At 41.6% G+C, this 26,980-nt stretch overlaps 1 protein-coding gene across 1 annotated transcript in view; it reads right to left on the bottom strand.

The window, feature by feature from the left end:
- Positions 1–26,980, bottom strand: part of grin2db (glutamate receptor, ionotropic, N-methyl D-aspartate 2D, b) — a 46,003-nt gene continuing 19,023 nt past the window's right edge. The window contains exons 6-15 of the mRNA XM_015008967.2: positions 22,890–23,095; positions 22,306–22,474; positions 19,555–19,708; positions 19,025–19,150; positions 17,793–18,022; positions 17,281–17,441; positions 13,010–13,079; positions 12,796–12,913; positions 4,619–4,854; positions 1–3,198 (exon numbers count right to left, since the gene is read on the bottom strand). Coding sequence (XP_014864453.1) covers positions 1–3,198; positions 4,619–4,854; positions 12,796–12,913; positions 13,010–13,079; positions 17,281–17,441; positions 17,793–18,022; positions 19,025–19,150; positions 19,555–19,708; positions 22,306–22,474; positions 22,890–23,095 — 4,668 coding nt within the window. The remainder of the gene's footprint in view (positions 3,199–4,618; positions 4,855–12,795; positions 12,914–13,009; positions 13,080–17,280; positions 17,442–17,792; positions 18,023–19,024; positions 19,151–19,554; positions 19,709–22,305; positions 22,475–22,889; positions 23,096–26,980) is intronic.

Genomic DNA, 26,980 nt, shown 5'->3' on the forward strand with positions numbered 1-26,980 from the left:
TCATACCTCACTCTCCAGGCTGGAAAAGTGGGCTGACCCTCGACGTGAGCACAGGCTCTTGGCTTTGAGTGGTAGGTGGGGAGAGTAGAACCTCCGTGGCTGAGGCACAGAGCGCAGTCTCTGATATTGGAGTTTGGCACTGGCTGAAGCCTGAGCCGGACCTGCCATCCCTACCCCTGCTGGTGGCGAGACAGAGGCTGAGGAGGGTGGAGGTACGATGGGCATGGGGAGCGAGGTGGGTGACAAGGATGGCTGCTGCGGTGGTGATGGTGAGGGCTGTGGCTGATGGTCTGTCGGCTGTGTGTTGAGGCTGAGGTTAGATTGGCTGCCTGATTTGGCTTGACTGGAATCTGGTTTGGGAGGCAAAGGTTTGGGACGAGAACCCCCGCTGAAGCTGTGGCAGTGGGGAAGAAGCTCTTCTTGGCTATGGGAAAGTCCTGATGCTCTTCTCTTGGAGTTAGAAGTTTGTGAACGGCCATGAGGATGTGGATAAGGATGGGGCTGTGGGTAAAGGCTGCAGGAACACAGAGTTGACCGTCCTCCCTCATCCAGTCTTTCCCTGCTTCGTCCTTTTCTCTTTCCGCCACCACTCTTCCACTTTTTTTCTCCCTTCACAGGAATTTTGTCCATGGACCAGTATCGTCTAGGTGGAGGGAAGGCTGTTGGGGGTGGTGGCCACTGTGAGCCCAGCCCTCCACTCCCTCCACCAGATGCCCAACCTATTCCTGGCCCAGATCCCCAGAAATCAGCACCAATCCATCCCTCTGCCCGAGTTCCCAGTAACGAATCATCTCGACTATTGATGCTTCCCCCTTTCTCTCTGGAGGGATAGGTACCAAAGAACCAGCCTCCTCCACCTATGCCTCCAATCCCAGTGCCAGTGCCTCCTGCACTTTCTTCCCAGTATCTTTCAAAACGACCAAATTCTCCTGAAGAACCCTCATCCGAGTAGCTGTCCTCCACCCTTCCTCTGTCCCGTTCAGATTCAGAGACAGCCCCTCTCCCTACCCTCCTTCCCCTGTCCTCTCCCCGCTCCCTCACTCTGTCTCTCTCTTCCTCATCATCATCGTCGTCATCATCATCGTCGTCATCATCATCAGAGTCCCATTCATGGAAAGACAGCCCTTCTCTTGTCTGTGCTTTCTCTTTTTCATAATGCATCAACAAAGGACGCCTTTCACCGACTCTACCACTATCTTCTCTGTCAATCCCGCCGCTTTTTCGCCGCTTGGATGATGGAAGAAGTGGGTGGAGGGACACTGGGGTGGTATTGGAGTTATCTCCTCTTCCATTCATCCAAAATTTAACAGAAGCAGGAAACTTATTAGAGTTGGAGTAGCGCTTATTGGGGATTCGACGTCTATGAGAGTGTGAGGATTTGGGACGCCTTTCCCTGCTTCTCCCACTGTCCTCCTCGTCCCTGTCATTGCCATCCTCCCCCCTACCTCTTTCTCTGTCTCCTTCCCAAGAATCTCTCCCCTTCTCTCCAAATGTGCTCCCATACTGGGCAGAAAAAGAAGAGTAGTCTTGTATCCCTTCATCTCTTTCTCTCTCAGCTTCCCCTTCCCTCTCTTGTTCTACATCGCCTTCTTCCGGCTCAGATCGTTTTCCCCCAGTAGACTTTTTCCTTTTCTTTGTTTTTAATGCCTTCTTCTTCTTCTTTTTCACCTTCCTTCGCTTTCTTTCCCTCTCCCGCTCTCTTTCTCTCTCCTCTCTCTTTTTTCTCTTTTTGTTCTTTTTCTTTTTCTTCTTTTCTTTCTCCTTTTCTTTCCTCCTCTTCTTTTCCCTTTTCAGCCTTTCAGCTTCTCCACCTGTTCCTCTCCTCTCCCTTTCACTCCAGCTTGCCCACCACTCTTGAAGCTGAGACAGTTGACTCCCGCCTCTTTCCCTTTCTCGTTCCCTTTCTCTGTCACCCCAAGATGTGCGTGGTTTCCTGGGAGGAATTGGTGGTGGCAAGCGCCCGTGGCTAAGGGAACGTGGTCGAATGATAGAGCGCTCCCTCTCTCTTCCCCTCCCAAGGAGAAGACTTGACTCTTCTGTCAGATCTTCATCGTCGTCGTCGTCCTCTCCATCAATTCCTCCAGTCCTGTCTCGTGTGCTCCTGGAGGAGCTGTAAGAGTAGGTGGGCGAGGTGGAGCGGGAAGATGAGGCAGATGAAGACGTTGACGTTGATGAGGTGGTTGACGTGGAGGATGAGGACGTATAGTGCAAAGATGCAGAAGGAGACGGAGGAGTATAGGAGGGGCTCAGTGGAACTGGTATAGGAAGTGAAAGTGGAGGAGAAAGCGGGCGGGTCCTCCTTCCTCCTCCTTCCCTCATTCCATCTCTTGCTCCTCCCCTTCGCCCCAGAGGCAGAATGTTCTCATAAAGTGGCCCCCCAGGCTCTTTGGGCTTCTTGGGCCTCCGCTTTCTCCAGAAGGATGAAGGGAGAGGGGGAGAGGGATGTGGCAGTGGAGGTGTAGGAGGTAGAGGGGCCTGACTCTTTGGAGGCAGCCTGGGGGTGCCCAGAGGTTTAACAGGCCCTTTCCCCTGACCTCCACCGCCACCTCCCACCACCTTCTTCCCCACCCCATGGTCCATGCTCTTCTCTGAATAGAAGGCCACACTCGCTGGAGGGGGTTGGGGGTGGCCCCTTGGCATAGTCTTGGGGGTCTGGGACCCTGCTTGCTGATCCATGCAGGATCCCAGTCCCTCAGGGTCAATGGGACCATAATATCTCTTATAGCCATCGAGTCCCCCACCCCCTCCAGCAGCTGTAGCCCAGTTTTGTGGAACTTTCTGAGCAAACGGCCCCATGTCAGTGATGCCCCCTCTTACAGCCAAGGGGTTGGTGGCTGTAGCAGTTTTAGGCAACCTCCAGCGATCCACTACTGCCAACCTTCGATCTGGTCGAGGCAGGAAAGTGGAGCAAGGGAGGGGGGCACCAGCAATGGGGGGGTTAGAAGAACCCAGAGCTGACCCAGAATGTACCACAGTGGGAGGAGAGCCTGGTAGAGGTGTTTTGTAGACAGGCGGTGGTTGCTGCTGTTGTGGTTGTTGCTGCTGTTGCGCCATTGCAATTGCTGGGTTGGTCACAGTTGTTGAAACGACATGTGGCTGTGATGGAACAGTCACCATTGCGGTGTGGTGGTGTGAAGGCAAAGATTTAGATCCACCTGGTGCCGTTTCATCCTCAAAACTGCAGCAGCTGTACATGCCCTAAGAGACAGAGAAACAATGACGGATTTACTTCTAAGACGACACAGATCCACAAACTGTTGCCTAAAATAAGACACATAGCTGCAGTGTTTATACAGAGCTTTAGTGATGGATCAATAGGAGTTGAACTGGTAAAAATGGAAATAAAATACTGTTTCCAATACATCTTCTAGTTTGAACTAAAGTCTGTTCTTCACATTTTTCTAAAAATTTTTTAACAGGTATATAATAGTTTTTTTTTAATTTACGGTGCTTTCTATGGGGTTACATGATTCCCCTGAACTTTTCCACATGTTGCCATGAGTCAACCAACATTATGCATTTGTTGATTTTAATTTATAAAAACACAAATTATTCTATAACTGTCCGGTGCAAAGAGAGAAACATCATTTTCAAAACGTCCTGCAATAAGAATCAGAAAACCCCCCTTTACTCTGATCCTTAAATAAAACAAGGTACAGATCAGAGACAAACTTGGGGAGAAATTAAAGCAATTTAAAACAATGTCCAAAGCTTTGAACATCTAACAGAGCCCTGTTCAATTCATTATCTGAAAATAGAGAGAATATGGCACAACTGCAAGCCTTTCAACACATGAACTGGGCAAGAAAAGAATTAATTTAGTAAGCGGCCAAGAGACACATGGTAATTCTGGAAGAGCTGCAGATCCATCTAGAGATCCTCCGCTCAGGCAGGAGACTCTGCAGGAGATTTTATGAAACAACTATAAGGTGTGCACTCTGCAAATCTGTCCTTAATGGATAATTTGCAAGAAGTAAAGCCACTGTTAAAAGAAAGTCAAGCAACATTCTGTTTCCATTTTGGCAAAAGTCACCCGAATATGTAGGAGAAAATTCACTGAACCAAATCCAGTGAGACAAACATTAATTTTTTTTATAAACTGCATCAAGATTTGAGAATTTGTGTTTACAGGTGCTGCATGTCCAACCTGCCCAAGCTTTAGCCTTTCTGGGAAAAATAATTATTTGTTTACACCTGCAAATATGATAGATACAATACATTACAGCAAAAACTGGTTCTATTAAAAGTTAACAAGGGGAGCAAATAAAAATGCAAACCCATTGGGTTGTATTTACAAAATCTGTAGAAAACTGCATATCTTTCTCCACATCTGTTCAAATAAACTAGGTCCAGGTTGGTTTCTATAACTTTTTCCTTAGAAATAAAATCCTCATTTAGTGCACGTTTTTTGTATTATACTCTGATCAACTGCATCTAAATATATTTGATGTGGCAACAAATCAGAGACATTTTCAGTGTCAAAACAGCAAAAATATATGAAATTTGAAAATCATTAGACATAACTATGCCTTCACATCAAAATGGTGAAATGGTAGTGAGTGTGACATGCAAAAATGGTGAAAGTAAAAAAAAATATCAGCAGCAGAAAAATACTTACTCTGCTAATTGCCAAGAGAAAGTCCAACTTCCCAGAACTAGTGGCCATACAGTGGCGCAGTTTCCAGTAGACTAAATGTTCCCATGCAAACACCAGCAGACTGAGGCCCATAGCCACCAGAAGCATGTAGAAGACCCCAGCCATGTTGTCAATGTCCAGTTTACTGCTCATCACCTCAATTTTGTCATTATGGCAGATACCTGACAGCCAGAGGCGCTCCAGCATTTCAATCTCATCTGGGGAGGAAAATGGATAAAGGACAAACGGTTAGAATGATGGAGGAGAACGAGATGAAGAAGGAAAATTCAGAGAAGCATAAAAGAATAAAAGCATAACAGACAAGAGAAAGAAGAGGAAAATTATCATGTTAGGAGAAAAAGGTTGTTTTGATAGGTTTGACGTGCACAATTAGTTGGAAAAAAGCTAAAAAGTCACCTGTTTGAACAGATATTTGCAATGAACAAGACAATCCAGATATTTGTCTGTATTGTACTAAGATCTGTGGTCTGTCCGTTTGAGCTCAAAGAACAATCGAGGTTGATCTTCGAGTCCAAAATTAGTTATGCCGAGCTAATGTTCAATGTCGGAAATTATGTTCTACAAAGTATTGATTCCAATCAAGCTCTTCACAATTATGGTCAAAACTGAAAATGACACTGCAATGTTTGTTAAAGCATGAAGTTATCCTTAGGATTCTGCTGAAGAATGTTTTCTGGGAGTTTTGTATGAAGCAATGATGGTTGACTGGATGTCAGCAGTCATTTGTAGTGTACAGAAAGATTTTCCTAATTCAATTAAATTTTGTTGGTGTCAATCAAAAACACACATCTCCCTCAATTTACCAAGGTAAGCTAATCCAAAGTTGGTGGTCAAATAACTATTTGAACTAACTCAATTTGAACTTTCTTTTGCGTATTTGGCTTCTTAAATACATTTTTGAGTTTTATAACATGAGCAATCTTCCGCTGTTCCAATGTTGCAGCTTCTAACAATTCTCTCAGCTGGTAAGTGACCAAAAGAACAGCACAAATGTTTTAATTGACTATTTCATTGGCTAACAAATTAAACAGAATTAAGATCATTTTTACATCAGAACATTGTGGTGCTTTCACCCTCTTATGACCAAAATTGCAAAGAGGCTGACTGGATTTTAGCATTACCAAAGAAAGTGCTTATAGTGAGTCCTTCTGCCTCTTTGTTCAATTTAGCTTCATCTTTCAGGTTATTCAGTATTACTGTGTGTGCAATAATTAGGTTTAAAGGGCAAAAAAACAGACTAATGGCAAATCATGACGGCACTGACATGATGGTACTAAGGGGGTCAACAAAGACTGCAATTACAGACCTAGTTTAGTTCACACATTTGTTTGCTTAAGATCAAAGCCTTGATATTTGGATTGAGAGTTGCTATGTCAGGTAGTTGGCAAATACAGTGTCTGAGCAAATGCAAGCAGAGAGAATAAAACTGATTCTAAGCAATGGTATAATCGATATGATCATTTTCTGAAACTGCCTTGTCTCCTTAGGGGCTACACAGCAATGCAGTTGGTAGAAATGCTGCATGAATAAGTGGGTCTAGACTACAGATGAATGGGTGAAAGTTCTCTTATTTTTCTACACTTATCATTGGACAACCTTTGGGTGAAGAAATTTGTCTAGGTTCTAAGATGCTGAGTTCTATAAAATGAAAAAAGGTGCCGAAAGAAGAATATAAACAGAATTTAAAGAAAAACAAAAAGCAATGCAAAATGGGGCCTTGCTTGTTGCGTGTTGTTTATTCAAGGTGACTGCTCATGGTCATAGGTCAGTAAAATAAGGCAGTGTGTTTGGTATAACAAAGACAACGATGTCTTAGAAAAAGAGGGATGGAGAGTCTAAAACAATGAAGTAGGACCAAGAACTAAAATGGCATCGACAACCTAATCTCAACATTGTAACAGAGAGTAAATGAGAAGAGGAGCAGAAAGAAAGACCAGGAGCCACAGTGATGCTTGGATAGGCGAAACAAGCGTGGACAAGATGGTGAGGGGTAATGAGAGAGTTGGGAAGAATGCCCCGTAAAGACGGAGAGCGAGCGGCATTCTTTCTCCGTCCACGGAGGCGTCAGGGGAAATGAGACAGACAGAGAGAGTTAGACGTTGCTGAAAGAAGCGGAACATAGATGGAGGATCAGAGGCTGAATTTGTGTCATCGTGACAAAGATGACAGTGGAGCACTCCTCAGCTTGGAAAGTATGAGTGGAGAGAAAAGGAAAGGGAAAAAAAAGGGAATTAGAGAGAAAATTGGCTGAGGAAGGAAAGAAAAACAGACGAAGAAGCAAACATTTGTCCTGGAAGGGTGGTCAGAGCCACCATCCAGGTGGTGGCTTATGAGAGGAATCAAGATTCCCATCTTTTGCGCTACAAGGAACAAAGCACAGCATCTTTAACCACAACTCTGGTTTCTTTTTTTTTTGTTCATTTTTGATCTAACTGGCAAAACAAACCTGTGTTTCCCTAAGTACTGTGATTGGCTGCACAGGTTGCTGGTGTAACCATAGTGACAGACAGCCATAGGATGCTGCATATGATTCACATTTGAATCAAAGAGGCACAGAACTGGTAATGGGAGCTTTATGGTACAATATTACCTATGCTAGCATGAGCTGCACTGCAAGCATAAGGTCTGAAGGTTGCTTTTACTGCATGTTGCTTTTTCTGAAATATATTACGTTTTACTGGCTATAGTAGGCATTAAAAGCTGGCAGGTCATGGATTTACTCGCAGCACTACAGTGCGCCGTAAAAAAAGGCGCACTGTAGTGCGCTCGCGAGCAGAGCCATCATTAGCTCTGCTCGCGAGGCTTAGTTGAAGCCGATTCAGTCATCTGTGTGATCTGGCTAATATGTCTTCTGTTGAACATCATTAGCCAATCAGCCGTGGCCTCCAGCTACAGCAACAGATGGATATAGTGCTGCTGCAGCCCACTGGCAGGCGCAGGTAACAGCTTCATGTCTCTGGCACAAGCAAACAAACACAAACTCACTGCCAGCCATGTTTATTAGCACCTTGGTAAGGATGTTTGGAAAAACCTTAAGATAAATTAATTTCTTATTGCTGAAAATTAATCTTGACTTAAAGAATTCCTTTAGTTTGTTTTAACAAAATTAACGTTAATTCAAATATCGATAACCCTGCTGTTATATCTTTATACAACCCCTTTTTCTAAAAAAAAAATTAAAAAAAATAAAATTAAGATAGTATTCAGTGGTTTTCAATCTGTGGTACAAGGCCCACTGGTGGTACCAGGGTTGCTATCAGGGGGATATCAACTAACAGGCCGAAGCAGTGAAAACAGTAAGTAAGATTAGCACATCAATCTTTCCTTCATGACACTACTTAAAAGGGAGGTGCAGTACAGAATATTTTGGAAACCTCTCAGGAGAAGTGGAAGCAGAGGATAGTGAACTACTACTGCTATTGCTACTCAGGCTGTGATCAGAAGTTGAAATTAAAACTGGGACTAGCATGAAACTCATCTTAAACCAATAGGAAAACAATAAGTTTTGTAGACTCTTGCAGTTGCTGACAGCAACACAAGTTTAAAGCTATTCACGATTTAGGTTTAAAAGAATCTTCTAAATTTACCAACATTTTTTCGTCTTTGTGTATTATTATCAATGATTTGCAGCAACTTAAATCTGATGCATAATCCAGGGAGCTAAAGATTTGGATTATTCCAAGAAGTCCTTAAAATCTTAACGCTGTAGAGCTCATCACCAAAGTTAAAGCATTAAATTACCAGAAATACACAAATAACTGGTCAGCTTCATAAGAGAGACCTGGAAGACGTAATGAAAATCAAGATTTCTTTCACTGATTATTGAAAAGGGTCAAAATATTAATAAAAATAAAACGCAAAAAAAACAAAAACATATTGTCTTCCTTTGAAATATATATTCCTTTTACATCACTTTATGTTTTCAGAGATGCCCGTCTCATTTTCAATCAGAAACAAATTTTTGGAAAATAAAACTAGTTTTAAATCTAAATCTGTCACACGTATGCAGAATTTTGGCCTTAAGTGAGAGTTTGAGGATATTTAATGATTCACAAATGAACAAAAAGTGCAAGTAAACTGTTTGCACTTTTGAATTATTATTAATCCAGTTTTACTGAGCTTTGAATGCACTCAAGCCATATCAGAATTTCAAATTGGGGTTCTCTTCTCGGTGTTCTAACTTCAGGGGGGCATGCATGTGGTTTTTTGTAATGCTAATAGCAAGGACTTTAGAAATATTCACAAAACACATGCAGTGGAGATGGACACCAATGTTTGATTTTTTTTTTTCTGTACTTTTTGTATAGAAAATAGTGGATTATGAAGCCACTATGAGTGGCTTCATAATCTTTATCCTATATCACTGCTCAAGGTTAAAGAGAAAAGGATTGTTGACATTTTCTATTCATTTCCACACTGTCTTCACTGTAGTTGGACCCGCCTTAGTTTCCTATAGGATTCAGGTCTCTGGACTGAAACAGTCGAGGAAGAATATTGATTTTGTATCTGGTAAATCATTTATGTATTGATTTTACCGCATGTTTTGGGTTAATGTTATTTTGAAAGACAGGTTTAGGTTTTCTGCCAGAGCACCTATTTTATTTTTGAATATCTGGTATTTCAAAGTTTTTCTGATTCGATCCAAAGACAAACAGGCTCGGGGAGGCATCTCAAATCTTCCTTGGCTCTAACAGTAGGCATGGGGTGCGTTCTCAGATGTTTATCCATTGTTTTATACTAAATATTCCTGGATAGTACAAAGCTAAAAAACTGTATAACATAGTCAAAGCACCCAGTTCCTCATCATCCTTCGTTACATTTGCTTTTACTGCAGTTCACTGAGATTTGGAAAAAAATGTTTTACCTCCCTTGTCAGTTCTTCTTAAGGCTTACTTTTTCCTCACATAAAACACATTTTTAAAACATTTAAAGTGTAAGATTTTACAACTGCAATAAACCGTGAATTTGCAGCAGGCCCCCAGAAGTGGCTCTGCGCACTAATGTGAAAACAACAGGGGTCTGACTGAAGGGTGCAGATTAAGTCATATTTCTGTCCTCAACTGAGAAAATCTGAGTGATTTTCTTGAGCCACATGTTTCCTTTCTTGCATCAGCTGTTGTTTATTCCGGGTTGCTCATCTTTTAAATCCGAGACTCTCCTCACCAGGAGCATTTTTTTTTTTGTATGGGCCATGTGGGCAGTTGCCCAGGGCAGTATGAAAAAGAGCATATATGAACATCCTATTTGCTGTCGATTGATGAGTTATGTTCCCATGTGAGCATGATGAGCATTATACCCTGTCCTTTTTCATGCAAGAGCTGCCCACTGCTTCTTACGGTCTCACCTCCAACCCCTACCACCCTCACCTTAACCTTTGAGATGGCAGTCGTTCCTACCTCTCAGTCACAGCCAACTTAAGCTTGCCAAATCTGGCAGGTGTATCACATCCTCTTCTCCACCTATGTTGTTTCTGGCAGACAAGCTCAGGTAGGGCTGGCAACGTTGGAAATGCAAAGCCTGCCGTTTACCACAAAGATGTTCAACAAAGGACACTGTATCAGCGGCTGTGTGTGTGTGTGTGTGTGTGCGTGTGTGTGGCACGCTTGCATATGTAAATGTGCAAGCACCAGCGAGCATGTTTGCATTTTGCGGTATGCCAGATGTGGCTGGATGCCACACACATCCAAGAGACACCGAGCCTCGCAGTTGCTGAGCAGTAAACCATGACCTGTACAATGCTGCGCTTTTATCTCACCATGACAAACCTCTCTGCATTCATCACAAGATTTCTGAAAAAAAAAAAAAAAAAAAAGTCCTGCTGGCCAAGAGCTGAAACATCATCTTCTCGCATTTTAATATCTACTCACTGAGTAATATATTCAAGGAGTCAAAGTCATGATAGGATGCAAAAAAAAAAAAAGAGTGGATCTGATAAAATGTAGGGGGGAATAATTCTTACTACTCAGCTATTTTTCTTTTTAAAGTAGGAAAAAAAAAGCAAAAATGTAGTAAGATCAGTGCGCCATCTCTTAAAGCTGTGATGTAAATCACCAGAGACAGCAACAAGAGGAACAATATAGGGATTAAAAGTCTTCATACATCCTTTAATTCACTGGTAAAATGATACAGCTCCACAAGGCATGGAGCTATAATGATGCAACTCCGTGACACAACTCGGTCTGGTGAAAGGTGCAACTTCTGAGATCTTCAGATGTCGTTAAAAAGATGCAGCCTTCGAGGGCATGATGAATGTGAGCCCCTCCCTCCAATCTTTCCACATCCAAAGAAACTAATACTCTTCTAATCTGATGTTGTTCAGGACTTTTACAACACAAAACCAAAGGAATAAGAAGAAGCAGCATGTGTCAGGGCTAGTGGGCTCTCCGTTTTTCCTTGCCTCGCACACGCACGCACGCACGCACGCACGCACGCACGCACACACACACACACACACACACACACACACAGGCACGCATTTACAGGTCGAGCAATTCAGCTCCAGATGCCAGTCTTATTTTAATAGATCTTGGCACCAAATTGGCATTATCAGAGGGTAAGCAGCTCAAGCATCGGCATGCCAGAAACAGCTAAAGGGCTTTGTCCGCCATGCCATAAGCAAAGCTGATTTAAAGCATGAGGAGAAGCCAAACAAGCCCCATCCAATGGAGACAATAAATGTGTGTGGCAGACTGTGTTATATGATAATCAAGCATTAGTGTACTGACAACCGTTGCTAAAAACAGATTCCCTCTGTCAAACATGAGTGTCCCACTTGTAGATACAATTAAACAGCATACTGTGATAGTCTCATGCACGGCCTTGCATAAGAATCCACATGCCTTGAACTTTGTCACTTTTTTTCACCTTGTAGCTTCAAACATCTGTAGATGTTATATGTTTTAGACCATACAAAGAAGTGTGTCAGTATAATTCCTACTAGGCTGTGAACATTAGTGAACCAACAGCTTGACTGAGACCAAAGGACACAACAGATTGGCGAGGGAAGAAACTTTGGAGAAGATTTAAGGAGGGTTAGGTTATAAACCAATTCATTATCCGAATAAAACAACTTCAAAGCTATAAAACCAGAGGAGATGAGACTGCACATCCTCATGAACACACCATCCTCATGGTTAGTCGCAGTGGTGGCTAAGTCATGCTGCAGGTTTGCTTCATCAGGAGGAAGAGAGAAATTTTCCAGAATTGATAGGACGACGTATGGAGGTCCACCTTCTAACAGGAACATTATCTTAAACATACAAGCATGGCTGCAATGAAGTGCTTTAAATCAATGTATATTGATCCAACGGGGTGACCTGAATCAAACAGACTCAAAAATTGATGTTCGCCGATGCTCTCTATTCAATTTGACAGACTAAACCATTGTGTAAAAGGGAATGAGGAATAATGAATTTGTTGGTGTGAAAAGCTGCTTGGTGTTGGTATATGGCATAAAACCCAAATATACTCAAGGGGTATGAAAACTTTTGCAAGGTACTGCTGCTATCAATAAACTATTAATCCAGTGTTTTGTATATATGCTTCCTCGGTTTGCTGCTCCATCAAATCAGGGTATTTTCAGGTGTTTCTTTTTTTTTCCTCTCAGCCTTTCTGTCAGTCTGAAATAATCTGTATTTCTGAAAATCTGTCAACAAACAAGAAGCGACTTTTTACAACTGTGACTCACTCAAGTTAAATCCCTTCTTTTTCTTTTGCAATAGCAAGAAGAGGAAAAGGGAAAGCACAAAAGAGCGAGGTAACTACACAGGAGGAATGGATAGACGACGAGAACATTTACCACCAAGCAAATGATATTCCTCTCCCCCTTTTATTTATCATCCTGTCTTCAACCCAATAAAGAGGCTCACAAACCTTTTTAAAAGTCTCATCAGCCCTTCCCTACACATCATTATGCCCTCTGTCACAATCAAAACACCTTTCCGCTGTCACATGCCCCATATTTTCCCCTCGACATCTTCTCATTCATCTACCCCCTGTGTCCTCTATTCACCCCCTACCCTCATGCGAGGCTGTCACTCTTTTCCCAACCTTATTGTCTTAGGCATAACCTTCCCTATAAGCTGGTCATGGTGCTCATTATTTTCATTAAAACCTTCCCCTTTCTCCATAGGTCTTACCATCTCCCACTAGCTGCAGCAGGGCCAGGTCAAGAGGACGTTTCCAACGTGAGTTTTTGTGCAGGGCGATACCGTAGCCTGTGGTGGCAAAAACCTTCCCCGAGCCTATGGTCATCACCTTGGAGAAAGGACAACATGCAGATACTGAAAGACACATAATGCCAAGGAAAAAAACAAAAAACAAAAGCATGTGTATCTGTGCCTCAGTCATTACCTTACAGCCTTCGTCCTTCCTGGCCATATAGTTTAACACTGCAGCATCATAAATAAAAGCATCCAGCTTCCTGTGGAAGAGAAAAGGCAAAATTCATTCATTATTTAATGTAAGAGAGGTGGAACTTGGATGGAGAGACTGATTGGAGGTATATCTCTGCAATGTGCTTTGGAAGACAGCTGGGGTGCAAAAATATATAGCAGACAAGGAAAGAGGAATGATAGAGGGGGCATAAAACGTTAAATAACGACAAGGAGAGGCAGAAAGGGTGGAATGGTAAAGCAGGTTTGGCAGCAAGAGTGAAAACACAAGGAGAATAAAATAAGGGAGAAATCAGGTGAGGATCTGTGAGTAAGAGGAAGACGGCAGAGGGGGCTGAGGAGATTTACGAAATGAAGGGTGCAGTGACAGGGAGCGACAGAGAAAGGGGGGACAGATTTACACACTTCAGGGTGGAAAAGACACGGGATAGAGGCAGAGAGTGATGAGGATTATAAAGTTTAAATACAGACACACAGAGAAAGCGCACAAGGAGGGGAAAGAAAGGATCAAAATAAGAGATGGAGAAACGAACTATAGCACAAAAAGGGCAGCTAAAGAGCAAGAAAAAAAAGAGAAAATGTAAGCATTAGGCAGCAGGGGGAAAAAAAATCCTCCAAGAGAAAGCTTGAGTTTCATACATTCAGTACATGTTAGCGCTGAGTTATAATTGCGGTGTCAAAGCAGTGTGGATCACGACAGAGGCTTAGGATCAAGTAAATTGGGATTAACCAACACATGAGGAGTGATGGAAAATCTGCGGGAAAACTGAAGAAGGGAAACGCTGCTCACACTGTATGTGTGGAGAGATAGCGGTGAAGGTGGAGAGGGATAGAACAAAGGTGGGAGAATTTGTGCAGCAAAGCATGATGTGTGACAAAAGATGTGAAATGTTAGTTGGAGTTGAAAAGAATGCCTTTCTAGATGATGGTCTGTTCGTGTGAATGGGAGAACATAAAAAATGGAAAAGGAAAAAAAAAAAGCAAGAAATAAAAGCAGGCTATATCTGCACCATCTGGTTGCTGTGATCACCACAACCTGCACCATAAATCAAAGAAAGATTAACCAAAAAATACCAGCTACAAAAAACTTTAAATTATTGATTGTAGCACAAATAATAGATTTGTTACTTAGTATTACTTTGGGGTAAATTTACATTTTCTATCCTCACTTGTACAGATTCCTTAATGTAGAAATAAAAAAAATGAGTTAAAATCTCTGTTATATAAATGCTCAATGTCTAAAAGTGCAGCTGTACTAGTTTAATGTCAGGGTTTGAATAAGCTGTATTCTTCAGAACAGCTTTCTGAAGTGTCGGAAAAAGTGTTGTTTAGATATAACATTTAGCTGTGATGTTATGGCTTTAGCTAAACGAATGCAAACTGTTCACACATATTTCTTCACAGAAACAACATTATGAACAATGTTATATGTTAATGGTTTGAGATAGTGTTGTTGTACTTCTGAGTTTTGAAAGTGGCTGTCAAGCCAAGTAAAAATAGCTTTACCAACTACAACCAGAGTGAGTAGCCGTCTTATGACAGATTTTTTATCCATGTAAAAACATTTCCTGTCTTGCCATGATGTGTTTCAAAGATTTTTAATTTAAAAAAAATTCTTATGTGCTTCTACAAAATGAGGAAACAAATGGGATTTAGTGGGACATTAACACCTGTGATGTTGGTTTGTGTAAGGCTTTTGATGCACTCATTGGGGAATTACTGCAGATCAATGTTGCGTAATTCCCACTGTGCTGTATTATAAACATTCTGCAGTAGAGTGAAGTATCTATAAGTTTTTATTGGGTTGTTGCTGTGTCATCTAAGTTGCATCTGAGTTGTTGCTTGTGCGGTCGTGGGGCATGTCTAATATACATGATATGTAGGCTGCAGCGTTCGTGTGACACCAGTTTTCAACACGTCCAAATAATCAGTGGGTGGCTGGTTTATCTGGTAATCTAATTGAATATTCTACAGTGTTAATTGCATGGATAGGCAATATGGGAGTGTAAAGAGGAATGCATACTGCGAGCACCATGGTACATCTAATCAATTAACATGCTTCAAATAGCACATTTAACACACATTAGCTAAAATGCGCCGAGACAGCACAGATGACTGGACTCCATCTTTGGATAGTTGTATCAAAAGTGTTTGAACAGAATCTGTTCAAAAAGGATCACAGAAATGATCATCCAAGAGCATTGCCCATTGACTTTATGTAGCCTGTGCCATAATCTTTTCTGTCACAATGTTTGATGCCGTTGTTGTGCACCGTCCTTTATTTCCAATGGCATCATGTTGAAGGAGGACATTGAAACAAAAGGCTAATTGCAGTAGTGTGACATAGGTGTTAGCCTAGATGCTTAGCTGAGGCTGCAGTAAATTATAATGTAATCCACAGCCTCTGTCCACTAGTCTTCCTGAGTGACAAGACAATTTTCTTATAGCCTGTATGCCAACTGCATATTTATGTGTAGTTCCATTTTCCATTCATATGCACTGAGGTTAAATATTATTTGATAAATTAATTATTAAGTAATTGATATAGTTTTCCATTTCTGACAAGAAATATGATTAGTTACCATAGCTATGCAGAGGATACACAGTACAACTACACAAAGTGACTATGAAGCCACTGAAGTGCCAAGCAAACAAATCAGTGAATGGATGTGCCATAAGTTTCTTCAGATGAATAGAAACAAAACTGAAGTCATAATTTTTGGACCAACAGAGGAAAAAAATCAACAGTCAGTCAGCACACAACTTTAGCTTTTACTGATCAGGCCCAAAATCTGGGTCCTTCACTTGGACATTCAGAGACACATAGAGACAATTACAAAGTCGGTCTTTTATCATCTGAAGAACATTTTCAGTATTTTAGAAATAATGTTCCAACAAGATCTTGAAAAAGTCCCTCATGCATTTATCTTCAGTACAATTGATTACTGCGACAGTGTCTTCACAGGTCTGCCTAAAAAGTAAATTGGGAAGCTGCATCTTATCCAGAACGCTGCTGCTCACATCTCACTAACACTAGAAAAATGCAGTGCATCATCTGATCAAAATCAAAATAGATCTTTTGTCATTGTATCAACACTTCCAGACCACTCACGCCTACTTGGTTCAACTCTACTATGCATCCCCAGAACATGCCCAGACACGGAGAAGCAGCATTTAGTTTTATGCTCCACTAATCTGGAACAAACTTCCAGAAAACCGCAAAAATGCTGAAATACCAAGTTTGTTTAAAATCCCACTTGTCAAAAGTTGTCTTTAATTAATAATAACTGGAACATTGATGTATTTGGTGATTGTTATTCTTGATCATTTTGATAATAGCATTTTACAAAATGTAATTTCTATTGCTTGTCTGATAATTGCTGCCTGTGTTATGCATTTATCATGTAAAGTGCAGTGAACTGATCTGTTGCTAAAATGAGCTCTACAAATAACCTTGACTTGATTTCAAGAAAAAGCAAGGGGGTCTTCCAGATAAAAAAAAAGAAAAAAGAAGGGAAATATTGGTTAAAATCTGAGCAGTGATGGCTGGATTGGCGCAGCACATGATTTATTGACTCAGTACATGATATATTCATAATGGAAAAACTGTCCTATTCACTCAAGGTGCAAATAGATACATTTTATTCAATTTGGAGTAAATGGACTGAATATGTAAAACCTGTCACATCCGAGTTCATATAATTGCATCTGTGATGAGGACTGATCGTCTTTGTTTTTAGTCATTGGTTTATGTTGGCCCATTTTTTCTCGACACCCTGGAATGTAGATTTCACAGAACCACTCATTGGTCCCCTCCTCACTCACCATTAGATGTTCTTATTTAAAAAATGGGAAAACTAACAATGTAACAAAGACATGTGTTTTTCTTTGTTTTGTGTATTTTTCCAAATAAAGAAACAATAAAAAAGAGGAAATAATAGTGGATCAGATAACTTAGCTGGGATGGAAATAGTAAATAAATTAATGAAAATATGTTTCTGTCTGAAAATGTCCTGATGCACATTGCAGATGCAGTCTTTGGCTCTGATCTCCACCATCTTTCCTGCTGCTGACATTTCTGATTTCTATGTCTAAAGTGCATATCAGTTCATAGAGACCATAAACTGACAAACAACAAGTTGCACAGCACGGCGTGATTTGAAATTCAATGGTTGGAAAATTAAAGGCGAGCATGTGGTGTGAAAATTGGCTTGGCGGTGGCAAACAGACCCAGTCTTTAGGTTCAGGATGGCGTCCTCCACTCCTCTCTGGTTGTATTTGCCCATGTACTGATGCATGTCTGGATAGTTGGAGCGAATGTTTTTTTCTGTGCTCCCATTGGGCACCGTGCCAAACTTGAGAGGTGGGTACTGCTCCTCTGGATGCTGAAACTATGAGAGGGAAAGAGGGTGAGGGAGGAAAAAGAAGGGGCATGAGACACACCAGGCTGTGCACCAATCTGTCTGACCTATTTCTGTCCACTCTCCAGACTTACTTACAACACTACTTACCCTCTTAAAATGAAAAGAGAGAAGTCTGTGGACTTACAGTAACATTTAAGACCGTCTTTTGTGTGGCCAGGAAAAGTGGTAATTGAGTTATGTTACAGGAGGTTCTATTCATTCCTTAATTCCCATGCTTTAATCAATTTAACATTCAAATGCATAGGATTTGGCTCACTTGAGGACATTAATTCTCCTTCTGCTTCTTTAAACCTAATCAGTATTCGAGTGGTGAGGTACCTTCTTGTCCGAGAGACCTGAAACTGTGTCAATGTACTCTTCCTGGATCATGAAGGCAGCCAGGTTAGCAGTGTAAGAGGCCAGAAAGATGACGGCAAAGAAGGCCCAGATCAGCACCATGATCTTGCTCGTGGTTCCTCTCGGGTTCTCCACCGGCACAGAGTTGTTGAAGACAATGGCCCATAAAAGCCAGACAGATTTTCCGATGGTGAATGTGGAGCCTCCTGCCTCTGATCAGAACGGGAATGGAGAAAAAATATGATTAGAAAGATCAGGAGTAGGAATGCTTGAGAAGCGCAGAGCAACTTTAAATACAAGATGTAATATTTTTACTAGTACATGCACAGCCCTCCACATTTACTGACTGCTGGAAAAGATGTAAAAAAAAAATGAAAGAAAAAGGTCAAGTAAATTTGTATTTTATTCCAATAACTTCATCCAATGCTAAAAAAACCTTTTAGACAACTAGGAATAGACTAATGCTTATTCATTTTCCAGACTTTTTTCATTATTGTGTAGGAACCATTTTAATGACAATTCTGTAAATCAGCGAAAGACAATATAAATGCAAACAAACACAAACAAAACTGTTTCTTAACCACAGCCCACACCGCATTAACTGCACATTATTAGTAGTAGTTGCTTTTCCTTCTGGTGCAACAATTTCTCAGGAAAGATAAATTGTTGCACCAAATATTTGAAAAGATTTATTAAACGAAATACCCAGCTCTAACTTAAGTTACTGTGGAAAAAAAGGACAAGGGAAGCTGGTGGGGGGGAAATACGGTGGAGGATGACAGAGAGGTAAAATTATGCAGAGCACTGCAATCATGGAGTAAAGGAGGCAAATCTTGGGGGGTATTGAACCAAGGCATCAGGCACACCGACTATCACAGGATGCAAACTACACTGCTGAATTATAAATGGCTGCTTTAATATTGAGAATGCTTGGATGCAGTTCAATATACTGTATGTATAATGTGCAAAACTCAACATGAAGGATTGGGGCAATGCACTCGATATGACTATCAATAAATTATGAAAGTGACTTTTGGACTTGAGGAAAAAAACACTTTTCCATGAAAGTAATCTATCTAAAGTCTGTCTGTCTGTCTGTCTGTCTGTCTGTCTGTCTGTCTGTCTGTCTGTCTATCCATCTATCTATCGTCATGCATTTTGTTGAATCCATTCATCAAACAGAGATCTACGGACAGGTAAGACTCATCACTCACTCTTTCCTGTTTGCAGACTGCGGTTGTAGCCCACAGGGCTGAAGAATTCAAAAATAAAGACGGTCACAGCCACAACAGTGAGGCACATGACGAACATCATCACCCACACCGCTGGACTATAAGGCTCTGTGAGGAGAAACAAAAAAAGAAACAAGTTCTTTCATTCAATAGAGGACGTATGGAGGTGTAATAGAACCTGGACATACAGCAATCTCCCTGAACAAAAGCACTGGAGCAAACACGGCACTCAGTAGATAAACACTGTTTCCTGTTTTTTTAAGATCTGCTCAATTCAGTCAGTAAGTCAGTAACACTCAATAAGACAGAAACACTGATCTCCCACTGGGGCCTCGAGTGTGCTGACAGAGTGAAAGAAGACATTAAGAAGACATGAGGAGCTAAAAAAAAAAAGAAAATAATCTAGATGTGGAGGCCAGCAGCCAAAGATCAAGGCACTTCATGCAAACTCAACACTTTACAATTAGATTAGATTCTACTCATCAGCTAATGCCGTAAGCTAAAGCTCTCACCTAAAAAAGCTGATGGTGATACGGTGCCATTGCTACGGGAGACCATGACACTGATCCCCGTCTCCACGAACGGCACAGAAAAATCCACGACCTCGGACCTCTCCTCATTGATAGTCAGCGAGCCGATGGCCATGTCCGCCCGCTTGTACACCACCTGAAAGGGACGACAGCAGCGATGAGAAAGAAATCTAATTATGGTAAACTCGTGTAACTGCTCCCAGCAGACAAAGCCAATCTTTTACAGTCCACCACCTTTTTTTGTTTCCCCAAGTCAGAACTCGACGTTTCTGCACCTTGACCCTTTGTACAGCCAAGCATGGGAGGGGAGTGAGTGTTTCAGCGCAGTACAATTATTGAACACGCGTTTCCTGTGCATCTCTTTAGCATACAGAATGAGCGGGGGGCCCATCTCCTCTCTGCCACCATCAAGGAAAACCTGAAAACCGCTGCGTCTGCCGATTTGTACAAGCGAAATGTTAATCTACATTAGACATGGCACATCCACTCTTCAGAGCAAATCAGCAGAAAACCGAGCCGAAGCGGAACGCAAAGCCCCCTCCGCTCAACTTTGGCAAGTCTCCGGATTACCTGATCAAAGAATGGCAGGCTTTGGAGCAGCTGATCAAAATGACAAAAAATTAGCTTGAGAAAACAAAGTACGTGTGGCTTTTCTTCTTCTTCTTCTTCTTCTTCTTTTTTTTACTCGCAAAAATAGATCTGACTGCCAGCTCTGACCCGTGGTCAAGTTATAAACGAAAAGATGGGGGGAAAGCACTGTGGAACTGTTTTAGAAACGCATGACTAATGGCGTATGGCAAGTTCCTTCTGGGAGACGGAAACAGCAGGAAGCTTCAATGAAGTCACAGCCGCTGTATTGATTTCAGTGGATGAGCCAGTACTATATGTGTGCATGCCTGTTTCACTGCGACTCTTCCCTCCATTTCTCCACCAGCATGTCTGTGTCTTGTTTTGTTGGCAGTTCATGACCTATATGACCAAGAAAATATCATTGACCAACCACAAACAGCTGGGGGCATATGTCATATTGTATTTGTGTGCTAAAATATGCAGAATTTCTCCCTGGAGACACACATGCTGTTCAAACAGCGAAGTGAAAACCTACTTAACCGCCGGCAGATTTGTCTGTCTAACCAAGTTAACGCAACAAAAGTAACAAAAATAATAATAATATAAAAAGTAGTTTTTAAATTATAATTTTCGACTAAAAGGAAAAATGCCATCCAGTGTAAAAAAGTAATAATCTCTTCCGTTAAGCTAGGAATTACTTGTGATTGACCACGTTTATTGTAACGTTTAATTCAACTTAATTAGCCACACCTGAGCCTGGTTACTGTCCAACCTGGAGAATTAAGGATCCATCCAGGAACTTTATGCCATTTGACAATCTTTGTAGTTTTTAGTGACAAATTGTACAAATGTGCACATTTTCTCACAATGTGACACAATTTTCCTGAAAAAGTATTCATGTCTCCTTCTGCAGATGCAAAAACCAGATAGTGAAAGCGGACTAGTTGAAGAAAAATATAAAAATTGCTGTCCAAACGACTTTCTGTACGCATTTATATCACAGCAACAATCTGACCAATCACACAACTCTTCCCACAGAGTTCTGTCGAAATAATTCGACCCGGGTCTGCTGTCGTGTTTTTCAGAATATGACACCAGATGCCTCTCAGCGAACAAAATTACGCAATTTTTGTCACGCGATATCATGAATGCTAGTCGATTTCAGCACTTCAGATAAAGTATGTTGGGGCTTTTAAAGAAACACTTGAGCAGAACGTGTCTGACAACATGGTGCAGGCGAAGGATCCCCAAAATATAACACATTATGCCTCAATTTTAAGAAATTCAAGAACAGATAAGAAATAAATTCACTGGTATCTTGGTTGGTTAAGGATTTATTAATGGGGTAGAGTTCCTGATCGGACAATAAGAAAAAGACTTTGAAAGAGCATTAATGAAGGAGTTCCAAGGCCAAACCAACTGTTAACTACAAAGAGCATGAAGGCTCATTTTACTTTTACTGAAAGAAGAACTCAATGATCCTCAACATTTTTGGCAAATATTCTGCGGGCTTACGAGAGAATAATGACTCTGTGCAAAAAAGACAACTATTTATTCACATTGGGCAGCTTGGTTTAAGTTAGCTGTTTTCCCCTTAGTAAATCAGCCATCAAATATAAACATTTATCTGATATTTACACCTTGATTGACCTAGATTGTTCAGAAAGAGTCAGATTTTCTGGAACAAATCCACAAATTACCAAATTCTAAAATATTCCATGTTTTACAGAGCATTCGATTAAATTCGTCCAAGTCCAAATTCTGTCCTTGTTTTCCACACAACTCAGCAGTGACTGCGCCTGCCTGCTATCAACATACCGGACAAGGAATTGGTTGAGTATCTTATAAGCAAACTGATCCAGCAGATATTTTTCTGTCTGCTCTTAATCTGCTGTTTGATTGTGAAACTGTGTTTCCAAATAAATCCCTCCAAGGCTGAAGTAATTCTTATCATCTGAGTTCTGTCTTGATTTTATATGGCAGCAAAAAAAACACCAATCGACCAGCAACTTCTGAGAATTACCAAAAAAAACATAAAAATAAAATTGATAGCTAGGATAACGTTGGAAGTGTGTCTTGTGAAGTGTCCGTCTAATTTCCACCCCTGTAGAAAAGGCAGACAGAAGAGCAGGCGTCCCCACGCGCACACAGCCAAAGACCTGCCTCTCCAATCATGCCGTTCCAAACGCCATCAATTTTCTTCCCATGCTTCCCGTTGGTCACCAAGTAGAGGTCGTAGGTGAAGCCGACAATCTTTGCGAGTCGCTTGAGGATGTCAATGCAGAAACCCTTGCAGCACTGCTTCAGAGGAGCCACACCCTCATGGATCGCACTGGGAAAGCAAAGGCAGAGAGACAGAAACAGAAAATATAACTAAAAAGAAATGGGTTAGAGAAAATGGATGTTGTGGTAAGGACCTCTGTGACAGGTTTGATGGCTTAGTGTAGCATGGGGGCTGCAGTTCCACCTGATGCTGATGAACCATAAAGCTCCTCTGTGGTCATATCTGATTCCACATTCTGAGTCATTCTGCTGATCCTCTCATGAGCAGTCTCTTATTGATTATGGTTAGGGAGTGAAAAGACTGCAGCTTTGATAAAAGTAACCTCAGTTCAACAGCAACACTGGATTATGCCGAGTCCATTCATAGCTTTCCTCGTTCGGTTGCATTTTAAATTTAGCAGGGTTTTATATGTGAATATAAATTGCAGGGCTTCAGAACGGAAAAAGGGCGACTTAATTCGAACCTGGCATTGAGAGGACGTCTGCAGGGAACAGAGTCCCGGATGCAGGTTCCTGAAGCAGGGTCTGCAAGCTCTACAATGACAAATGGCCTTTCCTCCAGAGTTACAACCCGCAGGTGCTGGGCGTCGTCGGGCGGCTTCAGGAAGGGCCCGTAGCGGGACCAGGCTGGGTACCGAAGTCTCAGCACGCCGTTCTCCCACCAGCCTACCTAGGGGAACAGAAGAGAGAAACATCAGAGGAGGCTGCACTCTGTGCTTCCTTTGTTAATAGCGATAAATCAACACATCCCTTTTTTTTTTTAAAACAGTGATAAACAGAAAGCATCAAAAACAATCAAACTGCGCTGACTCTGTTGACTTTCTGTCTGCATATTGAAGGCAGGTACTGACAAAGGAGAAGGTGTTGAGCGTTTCTCACTTGAGCGGAGGTCATTAAAACAAAAGGACTTTTGATTGGAGAAAGATTGACAGAATTAGTTCATGCTACAATTTTTGGATCCACATGCTTTCCAGATTTAGAAATGTTTTGTCTAAGATTGCTTTCCTCATCAAGATTATTTGCGTGATAAATGTCTTACCGTAATCACACTTCACATTTAAACTAGTAAATTGATCACTTTAAAATAATTGCAACATTTTCATACCAGATATTTTTAGATAATTCTAAATATTTCTCTCCTTATTTGTCATGTAAATCATAAACGTGTCTTCCTAAAATATATGTCTTGTACAAACAAACAAATGTTTGGCTTCAGGCATTTATTGAGGGCATAAATTGATATTTTAAGAGCATGCTCACTTCCTGTGGTTATGTCTCTAATTTTTTTGTCAGCTCTTCTTGTGTGCATTACATATTTCACATATTTTCTCCCTGAGCTTACACTATGCTCAGCAGAAGGTAAGTGCGCTCCCCTACTCAACTCAGGATAGAAATAAGCAATGAAAAACTGTGCAAGTTCAAGTGCCACCCATTGACACAATGATGAAGGCCAAGCAAGGCATGAGCCAAATCACCCATCTCAAACACATTCACCGTTTACTTCACTAAAATTCAGCAGAAAGTTCTGTTTTACTGCATCTCGGAGATACCAGGTATTGATATTTATATTTTTTTTTCTTCAGAACAAATTATGTTTATTAATGTAAAAAAAAAAAATCTGTTGAAATGAATCATTCACCAAATCATTCAATGCTGGTAAAGATCAGCGGTTTTGTCCCCCTGACTGGGTAAACAACACAACAGCTCTTGGATATTTTTCATGACGCGGCAAACGACAATTCTCACTTTTTCTTTTTCACAAACTCCTCACACTGTTTGAGTGATCGATAACACCTGGGTTGATCATCAGTAGCATTCTTTGAATATCTTCTGTTCTGTTTTTGAACTTCTTTGGTTGAATTTAAACCACCTGCATCATTTTATTGATTAATAATTAAAGCAGTCGTGAGATGAAACAATCAGACTATTTTCCTCCCGTCTAAGTTGCGGAAGCACAGAAAGAACCTGCCCTTTTGCTCGTGTCAGCAGCTTATTATTTTTTATTAGGGAGTTGTGGTAAAACAAAGGGGAACATTGTGATTAACTGGCTTTGGAAGTGTAACCATGTGAAGAATAAGGTCATCGATCCTTCTGCGCCTACGCCTGGTAACATTAGCTGTTCCTTTGGAGTGGAGGCCCTTGTGTTCAGATGGTTTAAATCTCCTGCGGGTTAAGAATCAATTGACTTGAATCATTTAGTGACTGTGTTCCTGAATGAGTAAATTAGGACGCTACAGAGCTGTGAGGTGAATTGGGAATTTCTGAATGTATAGTTAGGCCCGAGCAGCTATCGCTGCGAGAGCCTATTGAAACTGTACTGTTTATTATTTTTTTTATTCTCCCAAATGAATTGGCTTTTTGGGGGCTTTATCATATTCAAAAACTCACCAAACTTGGCGGGGGCATAGAGCCCGTGTAAAATTTACGTATTTTAAGGTTCCCGGAAAAATCGCTACAGAAACGGCTCAAGGGCGCCACCTAGCAAATTTCAAAAGACCCTTTCCTATTCACTTACTTTATCGTAGAGACTTGAAACTTGGCACACTTGTAGAGCTCCCCAAGACGCTCTGAATTTACAATTAATGTCATAGTGCAAGTATCACAGAATGTCAGCCATTTTGGATCGAAGTTCCGATTTTGACCCGATTTTGGCCGTTTACAGGGTTCGCATTTTTTCTAACTTGTCCTAGGGACTTCGATCGATCGGCTTCAAACTCGGTCAGATCGTTCATAAGGCATGGCCGATCCAAAGTTATCAAAGGTTTGCGTTTTCGACCTTCCTGAAGGGGGGTTACCTGGGGTCAAAGTTCACCTAGTCGCCATGAAACACCAAACAGTTATAACTTTTACAAAAAAACTCACAGAGGCACCAAACTATCAGTGATTGATCATCATCGGGTCCCCTACAATACCCAATGGTCAAATGATGACATCACTTAGGCCACGCCCCCTGAGACCAGGAAGTGTCATGTTTTACTGTGAACGGTCGCTATCTGACCCCTTTGACCTCATCAACATGAAACAGTGTCCACAGACAGAAAACATGTTGGTGTGTCATGTATTCCAACCCTGTATGGATTTGATGGAGCAGGTGGGCGTGGCGGCATGGCGAAGTGACCTGTAACGCCGTGTCCATACGTTTGGCTGCAGATTCCACAATTTTGAGGCCAGCTGCACCAAACTTGACATGAGTGATCCTGGTGGGATGCCTGACGATGCTATGTCGTCATAGTCTGACGTCATCTAAGCCCCGCCCCCTCAGAACAGGAAGTGCCTTTTTGTGACTTGTAAAGCTCCATCTATGCCTCTCTCAACCTAATCAAGATGATTCTGTGTTGGATGACATATGACATGTTGCTCTCACTTGCTTTAAAGCGCCAAGAGTTTTCAGTAGAGGGCGTGGCCGTGGCAGCGCGGCGAAGCAGAGGGAACGCCGCCGCCATACGTTTGGCTCTAGAATCCACATCGTTCAGCCCAGCTGCACCAAACTCACTAGGATGCATCCTTATTCGTCCCCGAACATGAATCCATAACAGTCGTTGATGGGCGTGGCCTAATTTCTCTACAGCGCCCCCTAGAATTTTTTAAATAAGCAGCCCCAAGCCATTCTTTAACCTAGAATTATGAAACTTGGTACACATGTGTATAATGTCAGGACCTACAAAAAAGTCTCTTGGAGCCATGGTGCAAACCCAACAGGAAGTCGGCCATTTTGGATCAAAATCCGCCATTTACTGTTCTTCATAGACGTCGGATCTGATCTATCTCCTCCTACAGCTTTCAAGATACAGACTTCAAACTCAGTCAGCAGAGAGTTGAGACATTAAAGGTCAGAAGTTATCACAGGAATTTTTGTGTGGCAAAGCATGTGGGCGTGGCTAAGTCCTAAACTTTGACTATTCACCATGAAACATGAATGTGAAATAACTTCCAAATGCCAGGTCACAGCTGCATCAGACTTTCTATGTCTCATTATAGAGCAGCCGTCATCAAAGTTAGGTGGTCGATTGATGACATCACCTTAGCCCCGCCCACTTCCGACAGGAAGTCACCTGTTTTTTCTACTGTATGTCTTACTTTTACACTCTAAAACATGTTGGTGTGTCATGGATTCCAACCCTGTGCAGACTGACATAAAATGAGATGATGATGAACTCTGTAAATGCCTACTGACCTGTGGGGGCGTGGCAAAATGGCTGTCCCCTGTCCCTCGCCATATGCATATGATCATCCCAAACTTTGAGTATTCGCCATAAATCATGAAAGTGAGATAACAGGGACATACGAGGTCACAGCTGCAACAGACTTTCTATGTCTCATTATAGACCAGACCTCATCACAGTTAGGTGGTCGATTGATGACATCACCTTAGCCCCGCCCACTTCCGACAGGAAGTCACCTGTTTTTTCTACTGTATGTCTTACTTTTACACTCTAAAACATATTGGTGTGTCATGGATTCCAACCCTGTGCAGACTGACATAAAATGAGATGAAGATGAACTCTGTCAATGGCATCTGACCCTTGTGGGTGTGGCAAAACTGGCTGTCCCTCGC

The sequence above is a fragment of the Poecilia mexicana genome, unplaced genomic scaffold (assembly GCF_051168715.1).
Source record: "Poecilia mexicana isolate PSO_F unplaced genomic scaffold, ASM5116871v1 scaffold_16, whole genome shotgun sequence".
Taxonomy (NCBI): Eukaryota; Metazoa; Chordata; class Actinopteri; order Cyprinodontiformes; family Poeciliidae; genus Poecilia; species Poecilia mexicana.